Source organism: Kwoniella bestiolae, chromosome 1 (genome assembly GCF_000512585.2).
Source record: "Kwoniella bestiolae CBS 10118 chromosome 1, complete sequence".
In the NCBI taxonomy this organism is placed as follows: Eukaryota; Fungi; Basidiomycota; class Tremellomycetes; order Tremellales; family Cryptococcaceae; genus Kwoniella; species Kwoniella bestiolae.
This window is the reverse complement of record NC_089241.1, coordinates 2,036,905-2,056,922: the sequence shown is the minus strand read 5'-3', so window position 1 is coordinate 2,056,922 and position 20,018 is coordinate 2,036,905. Positions and strand designations below refer to the sequence as shown.

Below are 20,018 nucleotides of genomic sequence, written 5' to 3'. Positions count from 1 at the left end.
TGTGACGCTCTGAGAGAGGCTGATTGGCGGCTCGCTAGCTGACTTGCGTTAGATCCGGAACTGGATACTGGAGGATGCGAATGTCAGCTATGGTATGTACTAGACCTTGCACCTCGATCAAGCAGCATACGGAAAGGATACTTGTCGAAAACATCGACGCTTCCTGATGATTTTCGATCATATATAACAGGTTCCCAAAAGTCGATGATGCAGAGGTACATATCCCTTTCGTATCGATATCGTATCTTTCATGCATGTGCTTTGTGCTTGGCAGTGAGCTTACGATGCCATGCATCATGTCTTCTACGACAGAGGGAAATTAACCATATGCCGTTGCGTGCACAACGCCACTATTCACCTGCGAGGACCTCGTGTTTTTTGCTTTTTGATTTTTCTCTATGACTTACTGTGAATGTGAATGTGGCAGATTGGTGTGAAATGATGAAATGAGCGCGACTTGTTTTTGTTCTTGTTGACATGATGTTTTGTACTCGAGTAATTCAGGGTTCAGTCAATCGAAAATAAGATTACACCACAGGAAACACACTAAACAACCACCTTGTAGTTGTTGACGCTCGTGCACACATCCACTCTCCCTTTATGATTTCATCCATGTCCTTAGCATCATTAGCATCAATTAATATACAGCACAGACCACCACCATTACCATCATACCAAGCACTATCTTAGCCTCGTACCATCTTAGCAAGAGACGAGAATTCATTATTCATAGTCAGATCATCACACACTCATTTCAATCACTACCACTACCCCTCGTTCACATCCTATCCGAGACAGCAGCTTGTCACGCGTGCATCATCACATCACATCAGACAGTAGTTTGTACACATCCAAACGATCAATCATCAGCCCCATCACATATGTTCACTCACTAATCGACATAATCGGCACCCCACCTGGTAAAGCTGTTACAACAAGTGAGATTACAGGTCCATCACCAACCAGGTTATATAAGTGATCAGAGAAGAAATACAAGAAAAGTTGAAGAACCAGACTGGAAGCTGGGTTTATAACAACTCTCTTGTCAATTCCAAAACCGACCACCTGCCTTTTGATCCGATCAACATGTCAGATCCCAAATACTCACCCCATCAGATCGGGGCATTACCATTCGAGCAGGATCCACGATACTACCCAAATCCACCACCACAGCAACACCAACAGTCCTATCATTCCAGATTCCGCTATCATGCTCAGCCCCCTACTCAAGCCTCTATCCAGCTATACGATTCTTACTTCCCCTTGCAACAGGAAGGAGTCTCCAGGAGCGCAACGAATTTCGCTCAAGCCATCCCAAAATCACAGCAGAGCATTTCCAATACGAACAATGTCGATGATATCGTTTATCGCTATTCGTCGGAATTCGATAGGATCGTTCAAGCTCCTGGTACGCCTACTGTAGGGATCTACTCGCAAGATGGATTGTGGGATGAAGAGGAAGATAACTTGAATTCTAAGCAACAGGGTCCTTCGAGAAAAATTACGATAATTGGTGGTGGGACTAAGAATAGGACGGGGACTGTATACTCTACTTCGGCTGGGAATGATAAGAATTGGACTTGGAGAAGACCAAGTATGTCGCAATTGCATAATAGCCCTAGTATGAGCGTGGAGGAACAGATTCCTGTACCACTGCCTGTTCCTCCTAAAGGTTTGGAGAAGAAGAAAAGTAAAGGTTTACTAAGAGGGAAAGGCAGCAGAGGGGAGTTGTCGGTGAACGTTACCCCAGATGCAGATGAATCGGTAAGTGGTATTGATCTGAAACAACATAATTTGACTTCAACTCTGATATGATCATTCTTAGTTTGAAGCTCCTCCTCCGCTCCCCATACCAGCAACACCAGCATCCTTCATAACGGAGTCATCACCAGCTTCCTTCAGTTCACCCACATTCTCACCTCTCAACTACTCTTCATCAACGTTCGAAACTCCAGCTACGTTCCCCACTCCACCAATCGTCTCAACAACGAATTCCAAAACCACGAAAACACCCAAGTCAGGATCATCCTGGAAAAGAGGTATGCAAAGGATCTTCAAATCCAAATCCTCAGCGGCATTGCGCGAAGCAGCATCAAACAAAGAAGCATCCCTATCTCCACCTCCCATGCCCAATCTGCCTAATCTTCCTGGACCGTCCAATCACTCTTTGGGAAAGGCTTTCTCAGCCTCAACGCCCCCTCTAGGAGATTCAAGGAGGTACAATAACCTGCCCGCACCGGGATACCTTTCGACTCCACCTTCAACTACGTCTGAATCCTTTGTCCCTCCATTATTCCCTAATTCCCTCAATGATCCCTTTGCGTCGAGTCTGGATCTCACATGCAATAATCCCATATCTTCCCCTCTCGCTTCACCAAAGCCCCGTCCGACACTACGACACAATTCACCAAGTTTGAGGGATCTGAAGAATCTGTTACCTGGTCATTCGAAACCTGCTATAATGAAAGCAAAGAGCTTTGCAACGCTACATCAACGAGAGAATTCAAGGAATATATCCAAAGAGAAAGAGAAAGAACAGGATCGAGCGGGACATTCTTCCAAATTGTCAAAACGGATGAGTTCCCTAGTCGGATTGAATATATTCGCTCACGCTGCTCCCGAACAGCCCGGTAATCTGGAACCACTAGAGCACCCACCAACTCAAGCTTCTTTGGCTCCTCCAATCGAAAGTCCCCCTCTCCTCCCACCACAACCGCCATACTTCCAAGGCGCGTCGAGATCACCCTCATTACCTTCTATCATCTCAGACGACTCCTCTTCCACTCCTGAAGAAAGCCCTAGAATCAGTATGCCACCCAGTGCTCCTCTACCTCCCGTCCCTGCATCTGCATCAAGCACGAACCTCGCCGCACCAATCCAGCGTAGTGGATCGGGCGCCGTACTCTTACCCAGATCGAGATCAACGAGTATGAGCTTCAAGTCACCTCCCACCAGTTCGTCATTCTTCGATCTGTATGAGCAGCTTGGGATATGGCCTAGTGCGGAGAAAGAAAAGAAGGAGATACACGATGAGCCAGAAGAGATGGACACGTCGGCAGAAACGGACAAGGACAAGGCAAAAGCTTTGGAAGAGGACAAAGAGAACATCACACCTCCACCAATTGCGGAAGTACAGCTCGAAGATGACCTAGAACATGCGATAGACCTTACAGATGATGCACCAACAACTCATCTACAAGTAGACATGCCAAGGTCAGAGACCATCAGCTCAACGGCAAGCTGGAATGTCGCTCTCAACTCTTTCCCAGAGGCTCCCGGTAACGATTCGCTCGACTTCGGCTTGCCCTACGTCGCCGACGAAGAAGTTGTAGAACCTATCATACCCTCCACTCAGCATTCGGACCGATCAGATGTATTGAGCATCGTAGCTGTTGCTGCTTCTTCCCGAAACAGCTCTCACCAGACTACCGTCAACAACTCGATGTCTACCGATAGGCGCGGTTCTGGGTCGACCGTCACGCACGCTACCTCCGTAGGGATGGAATACCTCAATTCGTCTTTCTCTTCTAAAGGGAGAGGCAGAGCTTCGGGAAGTGGTAATTCTTCTCGGGACAGTAGTCCTGAACGAGAGAGGGATAATCTGACCGATCGAGAGGGAAGTGAAGCGTCTTCATCGGAAGATGATGATGTGCCTCTATCGAAACTTCATCCTGAGGCTGCTGCTGCTCAACTACAACGCCGGGAGACACGCCGAAAGACCCGTGAAGCGAGGAAGGCCAAGCAGGTCAAAGTAGTCGAACGGAGGAAGAGCGAGAAGACGCAAGGCAGGAATCCAGGTGGCGAACATGGGTGGGATGGTGAGGGTGGTATACCCGCTGATGTGCTTACAAAGAAGTTGGAGGCCGTATTGATTAGACGAGCGGAGAGAGAAGCTGCTGGACCTGGTATGATACCACAAGGTCTGAAGACCCATCGATCGATGAGAGAACCTTCTTTACCGCCTACATTGGATTACGGGATCCGAAGAGCCCAAAGTCAAGGTCACGCTGCTCATCCCTCACCTACGACTGGAAGTTGGAAACATGATCATCCACCTTTACCTCCTATCCAGACCCAAACTACCATCCCGCACAGAGCGCCCCAGTCTCACGGAGTATTCAATCCCGAAAGCGCCATCTCACCTACGAACACCTCCTTCGGTAGGATCCCCTCCGCTAAGAGGGTTGATCCAGCCTTCGCTCAGGCGATGCAAGGGTATTCTCACGAACCTACATCTCATCCCATGGGGGGATATGGAGATAGATCAAGACAGAGCTCGGTAGCTACGAGCTCCTCATCCAGAATACCAGGTGCTCCAGCCGGTACGAGAGCGCCATCGAGGCAAGACGATCTGTCGGCTCAGGTGACACGGAGCAATACCAATGCTACGCAGTACTCTGTCGCGTCATCTAGATCTAGAGCTCATTCTAATGGCGTATCACCTCTGACCCAGAGGGACGAATCTGCAGCTTTACATGCCAGATCCGTGACTGAACCATTACCCCACGCTCACGCTCACACTTCGTCATCCCATCATCCTGCTTCTGCTTCTGCTGGCGCCGTTGCCGCCACACCGGCACAAAGGGTTCATGCGAGTGTACCTGCCTTTGTCTCCGCCTTGAACGGGAAGAAAATCATGTTGGACCTTACGAGCACCACTACTGCCAGGGAGGTGTTGGTCAGTACGTATCATAAGGGCGATCTTGTGGATGCTACGGTTGGGAAGAGCTGGGTGCTGTGTGAGATATTCGCGGAGATGGGTTGTGGTGAGTTTGGGCTGTTTGCTTTTCCCACTCCATTCAGAGAGCCGATCCCCTTGAAGTCAGGTAGCGGTAGTAGCGTCAATGAGTGGATAGCTGATATGTTTGGTTTGTGCGGGGTTTGCAGAAAGACAAATAAGAGAATACGAGCCTTTATTACCCATCGTCAAAGGGTGGGACCAAACTGCCAAGTTCAATTGTTTCGTGTTTAAGCAGAGTAATAGGGGGATGCCGACTTGGGCTAGGGTGAGGTGACATTCCACTTGTTTGCATAGCCGTTGGAGATTGGATGTTGATGAGTTTGGGTTTGTGTATAGGCCGTACCGACCTTTCCGCCAATGCTGGGTCAATGGGTACAATACGAGACGAAAAAGGGCAAATGGACGAAGAGGTGGTTGGAAACTAGAGGTGGACAGGTGTTCTTGGCTAAGAATGAGAAGGTGAGTTGATGTACCTGCTTACTTGGCACTGGGTGGGTCAGTGCTGATGTAATGGTCTGTGGGGTGTGCAGAACAAAGATGAAATTCATATAAATAGTCTGTTCTTTGATATTTACGCTGTTACCAGGGGGTATGATGCGCCGAAACCTTCTACGTTCATAATGAAGCGAGGTGAGTAGAAGTATCCGCACTCTCATTGAACCCTTTGGTTTCCTGGATATTATGATGACGGAACAGGCGATAAAGAGATAAGAGACGACGAGGCTGATCGTTCGTGTTAATGCGGATAGTCGAACCCTCCTCCAACTTTGAGGATCCATCGGATTACGCCCACATCTTCTCGTGCGATGAGGGTCTGGCGTTTAAATTGATGGCTGCTATATACGATGCCAAGGTGAGTTGATAATTCACAGTTTACTGCTCCATCTGTTCACCTGCCTTTTGTGGGTGATTTTGAGATGGAGATAAGATATGGAACTAACTTTGAGTTTGGGAACTGGAAATACAGAGCTACGCCATCTCCCAAACGCACCCATCCATGATATCCAGTCAACTCCCCACGCCCACAGCTACCGCCAAGAGACCAAGTCTGGCAAGCCATAATAGTGGTTCCGGACCCTCAGTACACCAACAACCGCTGGTGAGCTTGGTACCTGATGATAAGGAGCGGAAATCTGCTTTCACTGGAAAAGGGCTGTTGAAGATCTAAAGAAGATCTAATCATGTAAAGAGATGTATAGAGGATGATCTATCTGAAATTTGAATGGACTATGTGTTTGATTTTACTCGATGAAGGGACTTTATCTGCTTTGTGCTTTGTGCTTTGTTACGAAGATCTTACTCATACATGGTGCTCCATATAATGTGAATTTAATGTACTTAACGAATGAATAATGATTTTCCTGTTTAAAGTGTATCAATTGAACGCCTACTTTTCGCGACATCTGGTTCTGTTCTGCCGACGGGTAACTTCAATGGGAAAGCGAAATGGCAAGATAGGATAGCGGAGATACCAAATGCATGTTTGTATTTTGGATGGCATTCAAAACAGCGACACTGACACTAAGCATTGATCACAAATCCGTTTATTTTTTTTTGTTCCCATTCTACCACTTCACATTTTCCTTATGAATTCTCCGATCGACTCATTGCAATCTTCCAAATATCAATCCAATCACAACATACACCAAAGTCAATCTGTAAAGTCGCATTGAAAGTCAGCTATATGCACACCATTTAATCGAAGACAAACAAAAGGGATAACTCACGGAGGGGTCAACACAGCATAACTCCAACTTATAGTCTTACTGATCAACCTCTCGAACGCATCCCCCGAAGCTGCTTGGGTAATTTGAGCTAATGTCAGGGCGGGGGGCTAAACCATCCGAGATATCAGCTTTACATCCTTGAACATATGATCAAATCATCTGGCGCTGGACATACCGATGAGACCAAAAGGATCGCAGATAAGATAAACACGGGATCTTCGGCAGCTTCGAACGGATCGTATTTCGCGATGAGGGCTAGAACAGGTAACATCAGGAGAGGGACGATGATCATTCGACTGATGACCGCTACGAAGACTGTCTTGTTCTCTCCTGGGTATGCTCTTGATTTATCGTTGATACTGGATGATCCATTCGATCCACCAAAGAGGGATTTAAGATATCCTAGAAGACCATTGGGTTTCTTGTTGTATTCTTCGTGCGAGTTGGATAATTGAATGGTTCCTGACCCCGGCTTGACATCGGGTGGGGTGTAAAAAAAGGCCCCCAAGACTACCAGTGTGACGGGGACTGTTCCGCAGATATCGTCAGCATTTCCCCAAGACGCATCGGTAAGAGGGGAATGATAGGATCGTGCCAACGCAAACTCACTAGAACATTGGCCAGCACCTTTGATAGCTTGTTCCAAAGGTTTGAGTCTAGTCATCTGAGCTTGTAGCGGAGGGATCATAGCGATGAAGATTGACAGTAAAGCAGCGTACATTGGCACAGTCATGAAATCGTTGATAGCCTTGAGAGAAGTCTTGGTACGGTTCTTGACTTTGAACAAAAACGATTGGAAGGGTGATCTGGGAGGTTCAAGAGGTCGACGACGAAGTGAAGGGGTAAGTGTACCCTACTCCTCAATTAGCATTGTTGTAACAATTCGGAGCAGAATGAGATATACTTACCCACTCCTCGTCCTCGTGTTCACTCTCACTGCTATCCTCCTTAATAAGCGCTATATGATGAACCTTAGGCTGTTCAGGTAATCCCCAAAACTCCCTTCCACTCTCAGTTCTGGTCAACTTCTTCCTATGTTGGCTGAGCGTCGAGCTCCTTCTGCTCATTATGCTATGTCCAGCCGTTGAACCTCGCTTAACAAGGGGAGGGTGCATCGAATGAGCCGACCCTGGTGCGGTGAATGGAACAGTCGGTGAATCGGGTTCTTCGTCGATAGCAGATGGCGATGAAATGATGAACTGCCCAGATGGGTTTCGTCGTTCGTCTTGCTCGTCATGCGCTATGTTATCGGCTGAAGTGAAGAAGGGGTCGGTCTCCCGTGCTCCCGGGTGTGGAGCTAATGCCTCAGGTGATTGGACGGTATGATCATGTACAATTGGACGATGGTTTGGTTCGGCTTCTACTTCGATAGCTTCGTCGTCTGCTTGGGAGAGAAGTTTTACTCCCCAAGACCAACGTAGCTGCCGGTACATCAGCTTTGCAAGATATATCTCTATGTAATGTGCTAGCTTACCATCATTCCCAAGGTGGAATACAAGACCAGATACGTCAATGCTCGACCCAGCATCTGATCTTTCGTGTCGTCTTTACCCCATTTCAAGCCAGGCACTTCGATGACGAGGGACTATCCAAATGCACTATCAGCTCAAGCAGTGATCCTCCCCACACTTTTCGACAACTGACCTGGATCAAAGCGATGGGCAACGAGTTACTATCCATGAAATGTCAGCTTGATCTCATATAGGGAAATGCCTGGAATATAGAGCTCACCTGTTCTGGAACATAGCAGCACACATGGCATACGCCCTGATGAGAGAGATCTTAGCATCAGTATGAAAGTCGTGTATATGCATGTACGTAAGTCCCTTTGGGTATTTCAACGCACGTTTGTGATTTCTTCAGTTTGAACAGTTTTGCTAAAACCCATGCTACTCCTGCTGATAACCCTGTTACTACGACGAAGCTGTCCGTATCCCACATCGCGTGAGCATTTGCGGTAGTCAGACGAGCATTATTGATAGGGAATACTTACCCAAGAGGAATTATCCACATCTCCTTGAGTTTGGCCGGAGTAAGAGAGTATGCAACCTATTCACACCCATCAAGAAGGATCAGCTAGTCAACCTTGCAGCGAGGAGGGCATGACAAATCAAGTAGCTCACCTTGGAGAAAAGCAAAGCGGGTGTGAATAGAGAAACATTGATAACGTTCAACTTCCTCTGAGTGGCCTTATCGGTAACACCAGCTTTGGAGAGAATGTATCCAGCTAGACATAGTAAGAATACTTCTACTACGGACTGTTGTGCTCATAATCATCAGTTGTTGCTTTTCCTGCATGGCGAGGCTGACGACTCACCTCGAAGACGGTGATAAGGAGGGTTTTGACTATCCCCCATCATTAGCAAGACGAACGTTTCTTGGTCTGATAAGGGTGTGAGATAGACCTACTAGGTACTGAGTCGTCTAAGCCCATCGAGTCGGGCATGAATGCTGTGGTATGTGTTGTGTATAGGATTTGAGATGGTATGTTAGACTGTGAAGAGATGAAATGCAGAGGACGTTGTCTTCATCTTTTGCTTATCTTTATTCGCTCTTTCAACGTCGACCATACGAGGACTTCATTCTTGGCATGCATATGATAGGAAAACATGACGCAGATGGAATGTATTACGTAATTGATACTAATGCGCAGTTGAAATCCCAAGGTGGAGGTCATCCAGTCGTCAAGTCAGTCAACTATCCAACGCTTGGACCTTGATCACTGTAGCCATTCCTCGTAAACATTGAACTTGGGATGATGTCTTCCTTCTCACTCTCTACTGATCAACTCGTTCTTCTTCCTTACTGCTCAATGATATGAAATCACTCTCTAAACGTTCTTCAAAATGAGCATCGACACAGAGACTGTCGAGCGACCAGCCCAGCCGACCAAACCTCTTTCCAAGGAAGGGTTGGAATTCGTCAAGGATGGATATTTCAAACATTCCGATATCGTATTCAGGTATATCGATAAGCTGAGTCCCTCTCATGTTAGTGTTCTTCCGTTTTATGAGCTGTCGCGGTATGAAAGTTGTCATCAGCTGACGATCCAGTAGGCTCAAGCGATGGGGGCTCTGATCAATGGTTATGCGCTATGCCAGCCTGATCATCCACTTCGTACACCTGGTGATGGCGGTTTGACTCTTTACATAGGTAAGTCAGCTTTCCACCAGATAAGTTCCTTCAATTCAGGTGACAAAATGATAGGTACCGACGAATATGGTAAACCTCGACTTCTCTGGAAGATCAAGCAACTTCAATATCTGCAATACTACATCCATGAAATGCGACTGACTACTCCGTCCTGGAGGAAATACCACGCAAAACGAGCAGAATTGTTGGCCGAGGAAAATGGTGAAGAGAAAGCAGCCAAACTTGAGATGCCTTCCTTGGAAGAAGGGAAAGATGATTGGGTACCCTTGCCTAGTTATCCTTGTAGAGCTAGTGACATGGTCACCATCGTGAGTCATTCTCAATCTGCTTGAAACTTTAAGGGTCAATGAGCTGACGAGATCTCCCATGAAAGGTACCTATCAAAATTGGCTCCTCTGGCTTCCTCAAAGAGCTATCTAAGAAGGTCGGGAAAGATGGTAGGACAGTAGACAGATATCGAAGACAAGGTATACCTGTTCCTGAGTTTGATCCACATCGGTACGAAGCTTTGAAGGATAATTTCACGGAGGGACCGGGTCTGAGGAAAGGTCCAGAACGATCGGTCAAGAGTGCTGCGGCTCGTCAAGAAGTCGCTGATGGCACAGGCTGGGGCGGATTTCCCTTGAATGATGGGAATGAGAAATCTGCGATGACAAATGTTGGTGAGTCACCTGAAAGGCTTGTAGTCATAATCGATTGGTCTTGAGCTTACATCAGATGCAGAAAAGCAAAAATCACCTACAACTGAACCTGCCCCACCCAACAATTATGTCGTATTCGACGTCGGAGCACCAATCCCACCAACCAGAGATGCAATCTCACCCTCACCCTCCATCTCATCAGGCTCCTCTACTCCCTTCAACGACACTGGCGCATCGTACCATTTCCACTGCCAACAAGCTTTCATCCTTGCCATCAGCGGTGGACTGCTCGCTTCTCTCCCAGACTCACAACGGCCCAGACCTACCTCGGTAGAAGAAGAAGAGGAGGATGAAGGATCTACCGACATTCCTCCTGAGATTGGTAGAAGCTTATTCATCGCTTTGAGCGTGACGAGATGGGAGAAAGATCCATCGATTACACTGGAGATTGGATATTCCGCGATTTGGTGGGAGAAAATTCCTGAAGAATTGAAAGGTCCTAAGCAGAAAGAGGAAGGTATGGATTACGAAGAAATGAGAGATATGGGTCATTTCATGTGAGCCATGCCGTGTATTGTGATTGCCGAATGGACAACTAAACTGTGCTATCAGCGTCCAAGATCACTTATTAGACAAGAAGAACGGCGAATCACAACCTGACCTCAGGGATTCATATCTATTTGGCGACTCTTTACCCGTTGAAGTGCACAAGATTCGTATGACACTGAAACAGAAGATCAAGGATCTGTCTAAGAAAGCTGGGAATGGACCGATATGTGAGCTGCCTGGATTTTACTACAGTGACAGAGCTGACATTGTGGATAGATATCGTATCTCATGTTTCAGATGGGGATAGCCTCGATTTCAAGGACATTGGACTAGACGTTTCCTTGACGGATAGTGATCTGCAGCCTGATGGATGGGAAGTCCCTCCCTATATGTGTGCAGCGGGATGTGGATCGGTGTTCATTATTGTAAGTTGCATGATCCGCTGCCAGAGTATATCCTACCTCGTAAGCTGATATGAGTGACGTTCGTGTAGAACACTGCCAGTCTCTTCGGGTCAATCGAGAATGTCCTTCCTGTATCAGTAGGATCTCATCAATACGCCGGTCGAACCAAGCGATCACTCGAGGAAACAGCTTTGACAATTTTCGGGTCTGATCCTACTAGGAGGCCTGAGAAGTGCGGCAATGCGGGGAACGATGCTTTTGTGAGTTACCGTATATCCGTCACACTAAGCATGAAGTTGATTTATCTGATTGTCCAGTACACACTTGCTATATTCATTGAAAGTGAGTATTGATCAGCTGAAAGTCTATCGATCGGTATATAGCTGATATCTACCTTATCTTTGTGAAATAGTCATGACAGGTTTGACCCTACCTGAACTCCGAGCGGACTACTCGATGAACTGTCTACCTTCTTCCGGAAACAAGACTGTAGATGTGGATGGGGTTGGGGTAGAGGAAGAGGAAGAGGTCAAAGTGGTCAGGACTGTCCCTCTCACATCACTCTCAGATCTTGGACTTCAAGAAGTCGATGATGCGGAGATTATGACTAGACAAGGAGAGGAGAGTGCAGAGGACGGTGTGGAAGACCATTATGATATGGGTGGAAACGAAGATAATGATGATTATCTGGAGGATGAGATGATCACTGGGATATATCATGAGGATGAAGATGGGAATTTGCATGAGTTGAGTGACTAGGTTTGGCTGCTCTGTTCGGCTCCATTGTACAGAAAATAGAATATCAATTACGATTCACGAGAGTGGGATAAATGAGATGTTGTATATAGTCTATTTTATAAGTTGTATATAGATTGATAAGATCACCACATGCATTATATACGATCAAGTCGTTTCTTGACACAGTACGTCGTTGTAGAAACATCCTGTGGTGGAGAAGATTCGACGTACTGCACTCATACTGCAACATTATCAGAATCATCATAACATTCATGAATTATACATCATGATACAATATATAGTATATCAACAAGACATTCAAAGTTATATTCACTTTTGTTCGTCTCCAGTCCAAACAACCAAAAGTCAAAACCATATTCATTGTCCAATCCACATCCAACAATCAAAAATTACTTCCACTCTCAAACCTCTTGAGCATATCCATCGCACTAGGTTTTGGTGTACTTCCACTTTTGCCTGATGATCTCCTCTCTGTATTTTTTGTGGTGGTCGTCGCTCCATCGATTCCACTAGGCGGGGTAGTCTCCTTGTTGAGTGATGATTTCCGCCCGATGCTAAATCCCCTTATCAACTTACTTGCCGTGGATGTCGATGTTGATGCTGAAGTCGAGGGATTCGCAGTTGGATCCGTACCCGTACCCGTACCCGTACCCAATGCGTTGAATCCTCCACTTCCACCTCCGATCCCACCTAGATTCGTTGGACTGATACTCCCACTTTCACTTCCACTTCCACTTCCACTTCCACTTCCACCTCGGAAACCTTCCAAAGATCCCCTACCCTGATTCCTACTCCCCCTCCTACTCCTCTCTCCACCAAGAGGCGAAGGTCTAACCATACCCTGCTCCGGCGACCCGAGATGACTACTACTTTCCTTCCTCCTTATCGTACCCATCTTATCCTCCCCTCCACCAGTCGACACCGACGACGAATCGGTAGAAGTATTAGTAGCCATAGCGGGGGCCAATGTCCCTTTCCCACTTGATGGTCCGATAGTAAGACCCTTGGGGTAAGATGACGCAGCAGATGACGAGGCCACGCTACTTGGTCTACCTAGTGATCCGGGGATCAAGTTCTCTCGAGTAGATCCGAGTGGTGGAGATACGGGGGTAGTACCTCTGCTTGGTAATCTGCTATGTGTCTTGCGGGGCGGAATCGGCTGTGAGGAAGGGAGAGGTACGGTTGGTGAAGATGTGAGGACGGGAGGTAAGGGCGTTGAGGTTGAGGTCGAGATTCCAATTTCACTTTTGGTATTTGTGCTATCGGCGACTTCTTGCTCTTTACCCTGTTGATCTGGGGATTCAACTATCACCGGATTATTCTCGGCAATAGAATTGTTCTGATCATGCTTTGTCTCAAGCGAGGTCTCGTCGTCCGGCTCAGGCGAATCAGACACTTCCTCACTCTCTTTCACCTTCTCCGAAACTACCGTCATAGGAGGGAAGTACCCGCTCCCCGCTCTAGGTCTAGATCTAGGCGTCTTAGTGGGCGAGATCATATCGACTGATGAGATAGGCTCAGTCACACCAGGCGTACGATGAGTCGAAGATAGCATTTGAGAGATGGACGTATCTTTCTCCGTATTGGGATGTAAAGATGCGGAAGTTGATCGTCTGGAAGGTCGGATCGCGTGGGGGTTGTACTCTTCCACATGGTGAGTGTAATATCGTAATCCGTCAGCTAGACCAAATGGGTTGGTCTCGGGTGCCTTCAAAGTATACCTATCAGCTTTGCCTAGAACTGGATCATGATTCTACTCACATCACCTCCACTCGCAATCGCCTCATCAGTTTTGACGATCCGAGCAATAATCCATTCACGTGTCTTGATTTGCTCTTGCATCGCATCGGTGACTTTGAGGAAATTGTGGGGCGCGGAGACTGCACACGGTATCAATCAGTAACGATTACATGCATAGACGACGTGTTGACTCACTATTGAAAGCAGCCCAAGATCTAGCAGCAGCATTTCTAGTAGGCAAGAACAAGGCCTGTGGAACATCATCAGCTGAGATTCCGGTCCAATTCATGATAAAAGAACAGCCAACTCACCAGATCACCTTTCGCGAAATTCGTAAAACTAATCTTGTTCTTCGCCAGATCCCTAAACTGTCTACAGCTTTTACTCCATTTCTTCACCAACCCAATAGTCTTCGTAACAGCTTCTGAAAAGACTACCAAATCCAAGTTCTGGGCAGTTTCGAGCGATCTAATCATGACAGATTCCCGAAGTTCATCTTTGTTACTGTTGTTGCCGTTGGGAGTGATTGAGTTGGATAACGGCTGTGACTTAATTATACTATTATTGTTTACTATGACTTGAGATTGCGTTCCACCGATAGATCCCGAGATAGTCGTCGAATTGTTGATGGCATTCAATAGCCTCGAGCAAGCCTCGTGATACTTCGTTACCAGGGCGATGGAATCTTTCGATACGTCCGATTGGTACAATTTCTCTTGGGATATTGCCATCGCACTGTCCTTTGCCATCGCCAACTCATCGATCAAAACAGTTTCTTTACGCTGTACCTCTCGAAGTTGCGCTTTCGTAAAGCTTAATTCAGCTTTCAAGCCATCTACCTGTCTTATAGCTGAGTTTTTGACCGCGTTGACCTTTTCCTCAACTTCGACTTTCTTATCTTCCAGCTGTTTGGTCAAAGTGAGATTTTGATGTTCCAATACCGCCCTATCGCCATCGGTCTCGGCAATATGATCCCTCATCATCCGTTCTGCTTCCGCAGATTGATTCTTCAACGCCAGATCTCGATCCGACTGGGCTTCAGCTAATTGCTGTGAGGTAGCGTCGAGTTCCGCTCGGAGACCAGCAAGTTGAGATTCCAGACCTTGAGTGGTAAGTTGAGCTTCACCCATATTCTGTAAATGCGTTGTACGTTCTTCCTGTAGCTCTTGCAACTGAGTGATCAACGTCTGTTCGGCGCTCTTCAGACCATCCACGTCGAGCAATGCTTCCTGTAGACGCACACCGAGATCGGTAGCTCGGTCTTTCTCCTGAGTAAGCTCGGCGTGTAACCCTTTTATAAATTCTGATTGATCTTCCTGTTCCCTATATTTCTCTTCCTGTTCTCGAGATCTCTCCTCTAATTCGGCAGATAACGCCTGTCTAGCGAGCATCTCTTCGCTGAGATCCGTTCGTAATCGTACCAGCTCATCTTGAAGCTCCGCTTGTCGGGTTTGAGATACTGCTAAACGCTGTTGGTACTGGTCTTCTAGCTCCCTCAGACGAGCTTGATGCGCTTCCTCCATTTCGTGAAATCGTTTCTCTTGTTCTACTTTCTCTTGATTGGCGGTTCGAAGCTGAGTGGATAGATTTAGGGTCATCCGTGAATTGCTAGCTGAACGAGGTTTATCCCGACTGCTCAAGACTGAAGTAGATATCAGCCAAAGTGACGTGTGATATACCGGGATTACCCACCCGATCTTTCAATGATCCTGTCTAGCTCATCACTAGCAAAATCAACCTTCCCATTCAAGCTTTCTATACTGGCTTGAAGGGTTGACAGGTAATTCTCGTCGCCTTCTTCCAGAGCAGACAGAATTTCTTCGTCCACTTTCAAGCTTTCGACCCAAAGAACGAGTTCTGAGTATATCATTCACAAGTCAGCTTTCATTATCATCGATAATGATTCAGCTTACTCTCTATTTCTTCCTGGCCAAATTTCAGCCCACTGAGCCCATCAGCCCCAGTGATAACCGATATGTCTACTCTCGGACCGTTCTCCTCCAATCCGACAATACCAAAGGGCAGCTGACTGATCATTTCAACTTGCACTTGTTCTCTTCTAGTCTTCTCGGTAGATGTAAATCTCGACAGAGCTTCTGATAGTCGCAGAGTCCATTCTAGCAATAACCTGGAATACTCTTTACGCCTGACCACTTCAGCTACTACGCTTGCATAGGCAAAGGGTAATTGGCGTAATCGGTGTAGATGGGGAAAGGCGACCTTATCTCGTAGATCTGCGTCTAATGCGGCTAAAGGACCAATGATCTGCGTTATGCGAGATTGAAACTGAGCTACCTGACGTAGGTGAAGGTGGATTTCCAGGGTGAATTCATTCTATACGGATACGTTAGCTGCTATTTTGGAGTTTCACTGTTTTAATTAGCTTACCTTGACACCTGTCAACGCTATGAGGTCATCCCTCATTGCTTGGTCCAGCTCTACTAGATCTAAGGATACGCGTCAGCTGACTGGAATACAAGATACTCTGGAGACCAACTCACCTTGAGCCACATCTTCTGCTCCGCTGCCTAACAGCTCACTCAGCTGACTAATGGCAACTTCCAATCTAGCTAAACCTTCCGTAAACTCCCTTCCAACAGCTTCAGATTGCTCCATAAACGCTCTCATTTCCGCATCAGACTGTAGGGCAAGCTCGTCCAGCTGACCAGCAAGTGTATTATACCTGTCAACATGTTCCTCTATCGAATCTCGATTATTAGCCTTTCAACTTTGCATAATGACGATGATCAGGATAACTCACCATGTGCAGTCCTACAACTGTCTCGGACCTGTTCCATCTTCCTCTTATTCACAAAATCCCCTATCGTCTTGATCCTTTCATCCCCCTCCGCTTCTTTCTTCTTTCTTAGCAAAGCAGGATTGATCGACAGTTTAGGTAGTAGAGCCATATCGACCTTAGCTCCCTTTATTAGACTTTCCTCATTCTGCAGTTCCTTTTCTGCCCTGATGGAGAATTTCTCAAATTCGTTAATCAGCGGTTGAAGATGATGAGATAGGTTTGAATAAGCTATTTCGAGCGCGCGGGATTGAGCTTGGTATAGTGATTGGAGGTGGGATAGGTGGTCGTGTGCGACGAGGAAGGGATGTTGGATGTGGGCTAGAGAGCCTGCTTGGTTGGCTATTATAATGCTGAATGTTAGCACCTTATGATCACCATCAGCAGTTCGAGAATAACGATGTGTGGGCAGTGAAGGTAGAAAGGAAGGAGGTGGACGTACGATCCAATGGAGGCGGTAATATAACATCTTCCTGGAACTGTACTGCCCATTGCTCGGCGTCTGACCAGAAAGTCTCTCTGTTGAACAGATACAATTTCAGCCTTTGAGCCTACCCGTACAAACATCCGTCAGCTGCTGATCCTCGGTTGAATAGTTGTAAACCAGCTTACCGCAGAAGGTGAACTTGGACCAGCAGTATTCCAAGCTTCTTCCAATATCTCCGTCTTGAGCTCTCGTCCATCTTCCATAAACAGTAGTACATTATTCGAAGTGACTCCCGTCAATTGACCGACATCTTCTAGTAGGTTATCAAGACTGAGGAATCGAAGGAAGGTTAGCATAGTCCGGGAGTGAGTGGCAATTGAGTGGGTATACATCGAAGTGGACTTACCTGTCATATTCTTCTAGTTGCCTTTCGAGGAGGAAGAGACCTCCGTCTGATGCTTGTTGGATGTCCATGGTGGGTCATAGGGACTATGCGAAGTATATACGAAAGTACGGTAGAAATGATGAATTGTTGAGTTGAGGATGACCGGCCGACTAAGCAGATGATGGTCTACAACGACCTCATCGATAACGCGATGCGAGTGCGGATGAGCAAGCTAAGCGGTGATCACCGGAGTCGGCTACATTTGCGGAGTCCCACAGAGTGTCAACTTCAATTTACCTGAAAGGGTAATTCACAAGTGGTCGATTTGTTTGGTTTGGTATGCATGTTTGCATGTTCATTCACGTCCTCAAATATTCCACTGTCATAGCTATCAAGAGCAGATCAGCACCAACATAAACAGACAGACAGACAGACCAGCTATAATGGACGACTCAATGGAAGAAGGTGACTCCCTCTTCTCCCTTCCCGGACCCTCACATCGCCCAAGAGCATTATATCAAACACCCCCTCAACCCATCAATCCCACTTCCACTTCCGCTCCCAACACAGCGGTGGGTCTGGGTTTCCAATCCTCAGTCGTACCCGAGCATCTACCAGAGATGGAAGATTCCTTCGAACAGCCAAACACATGGAGAGCAGGAGCAGGAGGAGCCTCACCACCTGATATATCTACTTCTACATCATATGAATACGCTCAACATGAAGAACAGGACGAAGAGGCGGAAGGGGAGGGGGAAGAGGAAGAAGAAGGGAGTTATGAAGCTTCTGAAAGTTCTTCGGCGCAGTATGATCCTGAGGCTGATCCTGAGGGATTCGCTCAGCGGTTGGACGAGTTGGCAGGTGTGTTGGAGATTGGGGAGGAGGAAAGCAAAGCCATACGATGGGGTTTACCGATAAGTAAGAAGCAGAAGAGGGGTTAGTAGTCTTCACTCTCTCAGTCAGCACCGATGATGAGGAGGGTGAAAAAGAGAATTATGCTTATGCCAATGCTAATGGATAGGTCCAGGTTTACCTCTCAACGAATTTCGTAAATTGATAAACCACCATCTCAACTCGACAGAATGGAAGTACACCTCCTCAACTCCTTCAGTACTTCTTATACCAGGTCGATCAGGTGATATACTACCCATCGGAGGCGGCTTGATGGATTTGGGTGATGTACATCCCATACGTGTGCTTGGGAGAGGATGGACAGAAAAGGATGATTGGTTGGAGATGGATTCTGGCTCGGAGGGTATGCAGGTTGAACCAATGGGTGGCTTGTAGGTGTCAGAAGAATCCGCTTGTCGGATAGAGACAAGCGGTGTATCATGTATAGTGAGTGCTCGGCGTTATCTGATATGGCTTTACAAGGTATAGGACTGATGACATCTGTTCCTAGTGGTAATAGGATATTGTATATTACAGTGAGAGCGATTTGTCTCCGACACATGAAAACTGCATGTTTCAGACGAAAGCTTGCTGCAGGCGGTATCATACGTCTATCCAGACCTATATGATATTCCCCGTACCGCAGGGATCTCGCAGATCAGTTTGAATTGCAATGTGGACCAATAATGTCCAAGTCCAAGCTTATCCAAGCCTTCGTCAATGTCTAAATCCGAAATCTGCTTATCCTCATACAATGTCTCTGACTTTCCCTTAATACCTTGACTGACGATAATTCGGAACTTCCCTTCAAATTTCAATTCTGCTAATGACAGAGATAATATAGTAAAATCACTACTATGTCTGATAATGACATTCCTCATTCTCATTCTCTTTCATTAGGACGAGAAGATCAATCAAAACCAAGATGGACTGAAAGCTTAGAAAACGATTTCGATAACGAATATAACGAATATAACGACCATAACGACACAAACAACAACGACCATCACGAACTTACATCCGAAGAACCAGAAGCCAACTACGAACCATTTTCAGTACCCTCCAGACCAAGTTTAGGTTCTCGATCATCATCCTACTCATCCGACTCCGATACCTCCGTCCCCGTCACTCCGCTCACACCAAAATTCCAACTACCATCTGAATCTGCGAGCTCCCACCACTCTCAAGACTACACCAAAACGCCAAACAGTCAGGGCATTGCCGATATCGGAATCACACAGGATCATCGGTGTCAAGAAACTCCCAAAACGGTCATCAGCCCATCACCTACAACTACCAAGAAGATAATCTTCCAAGAAACACCCAAGAAACAAATCATAACTCGAGTTCAAGCTCATCCTACCCAAGAGATCGGAGTGAGGACACCACCAAATTCGAGATTGAGGAATCTGGTTAGACAACCATTATTGGAACCCCAGCCTATAATATGTGAGTTGTACTGCATCGACTATTGCTCTTACATGTATCCCAAACCAGCCAGGTATAAGTTGTGTGTACGACTGATTTCTCGACGCCGTAGTACGCCCCACGACTTTCTGGCGGCATCATCCCCTTTCACCCCACTGTCTACCCAGACATTCTCCCTCATCTCGCCTAATCAGACGATCGACCTTGATTGCTAGTCCTACTATTGGTGTCCAACACCCTAATCCCGATCAGGAAACTACAAGGATCTGCGTGGGTCTGGCAGGTATAGATCTGGATATTGATCCGAGAGCTAGGAAGTTGAGCTTGATACCTATCTAGTGGACCGTTCCGTCTGTATCTAGACAACCAAAAGAAA

The 20,018-nt window shown here is 46.7% G+C and overlaps 6 protein-coding genes across 6 annotated transcripts; 4 read left to right on the top strand and 2 right to left on the bottom strand.

Moving 5' to 3' along the window:
- Positions 1 to 1,086: 1,086 nt before the first annotated feature.
- On the top strand, positions 1,087 to 5,909 carry I302_100768 (uncharacterized protein; the record flags this gene model as incomplete). Its single annotated transcript, XM_019190778.1, has 7 exons — positions 1,087 to 1,764; positions 1,826 to 4,766; positions 4,888 to 5,006; positions 5,078 to 5,200; positions 5,272 to 5,371; positions 5,491 to 5,594; positions 5,709 to 5,909. The coding sequence occupies 7 exons, from the start codon at positions 1,087 to 1,089 to the stop codon at positions 5,907 to 5,909; spliced, it is 4,266 nt and encodes a 1,421-aa protein (XP_019047526.1).
- A 436-nt stretch (positions 5,910 to 6,345) lies between these two features.
- Positions 6,346 to 8,914, bottom strand: I302_100767 (uncharacterized protein; the record flags this gene model as incomplete). The annotated part of the gene is made up of 13 exons (XM_019190777.2): positions 6,346 to 6,397; positions 6,469 to 6,575; positions 6,644 to 6,996; positions 7,078 to 7,321; positions 7,377 to 7,889; positions 7,943 to 8,053; positions 8,113 to 8,140; positions 8,200 to 8,235; positions 8,315 to 8,392; positions 8,462 to 8,517; positions 8,592 to 8,726; positions 8,786 to 8,814; positions 8,878 to 8,914. The coding sequence occupies 13 exons, from the start codon at positions 8,912 to 8,914 to the stop codon at positions 6,346 to 6,348; spliced, it is 1,779 nt and encodes a 592-aa protein (XP_019047525.2).
- A 400-nt stretch (positions 8,915 to 9,314) lies between these two features.
- I302_100766 (uncharacterized protein) lies at positions 9,315 to 11,974 on the top strand (the record flags this gene model as incomplete). The annotated part of the gene is made up of 10 exons (XM_065869148.1): positions 9,315 to 9,458; positions 9,525 to 9,621; positions 9,676 to 9,929; positions 9,995 to 10,283; positions 10,339 to 10,819; positions 10,875 to 11,038; positions 11,088 to 11,236; positions 11,305 to 11,475; positions 11,533 to 11,557; positions 11,628 to 11,974. 10 exons carry the CDS (start codon positions 9,315 to 9,317, stop codon positions 11,972 to 11,974), a joined length of 2,121 nt encoding a protein of 706 aa, XP_065725220.1.
- Positions 11,975 to 12,356: 382 nt separating this feature from the next.
- I302_100765 (uncharacterized protein) lies at positions 12,357 to 17,412 on the bottom strand (the record flags this gene model as incomplete). The annotated part of the gene is made up of 12 exons (XM_019190775.1): positions 12,357 to 13,682; positions 13,736 to 13,854; positions 13,910 to 13,964; positions 14,026 to 15,356; positions 15,407 to 15,571; positions 15,628 to 16,048; positions 16,103 to 16,161; positions 16,216 to 16,413; positions 16,476 to 16,853; positions 16,954 to 17,062; positions 17,124 to 17,268; positions 17,345 to 17,412. The coding sequence occupies 12 exons, from the start codon at positions 17,410 to 17,412 to the stop codon at positions 12,357 to 12,359; spliced, it is 4,374 nt and encodes a 1,457-aa protein (XP_019047523.1).
- Positions 17,413 to 17,766: 354 nt separating this feature from the next.
- Positions 17,767 to 18,610, top strand: I302_100764 (uncharacterized protein; the record flags this gene model as incomplete). Its single annotated transcript, XM_019190774.1, has 2 exons — positions 17,767 to 18,259; positions 18,345 to 18,610. The coding sequence occupies 2 exons, from the start codon at positions 17,767 to 17,769 to the stop codon at positions 18,608 to 18,610; spliced, it is 759 nt and encodes a 252-aa protein (XP_019047522.1).
- Positions 18,611 to 19,071: 461 nt separating this feature from the next.
- Positions 19,072 to 19,981, top strand: I302_100763 (uncharacterized protein; the record flags this gene model as incomplete). Its single annotated transcript, XM_019190773.1, has 2 exons — positions 19,072 to 19,663; positions 19,755 to 19,981. The coding sequence occupies 2 exons, from the start codon at positions 19,072 to 19,074 to the stop codon at positions 19,979 to 19,981; spliced, it is 819 nt and encodes a 272-aa protein (XP_019047521.1).
- Between the last annotated feature and the right edge of the window lie 37 nt (positions 19,982 to 20,018).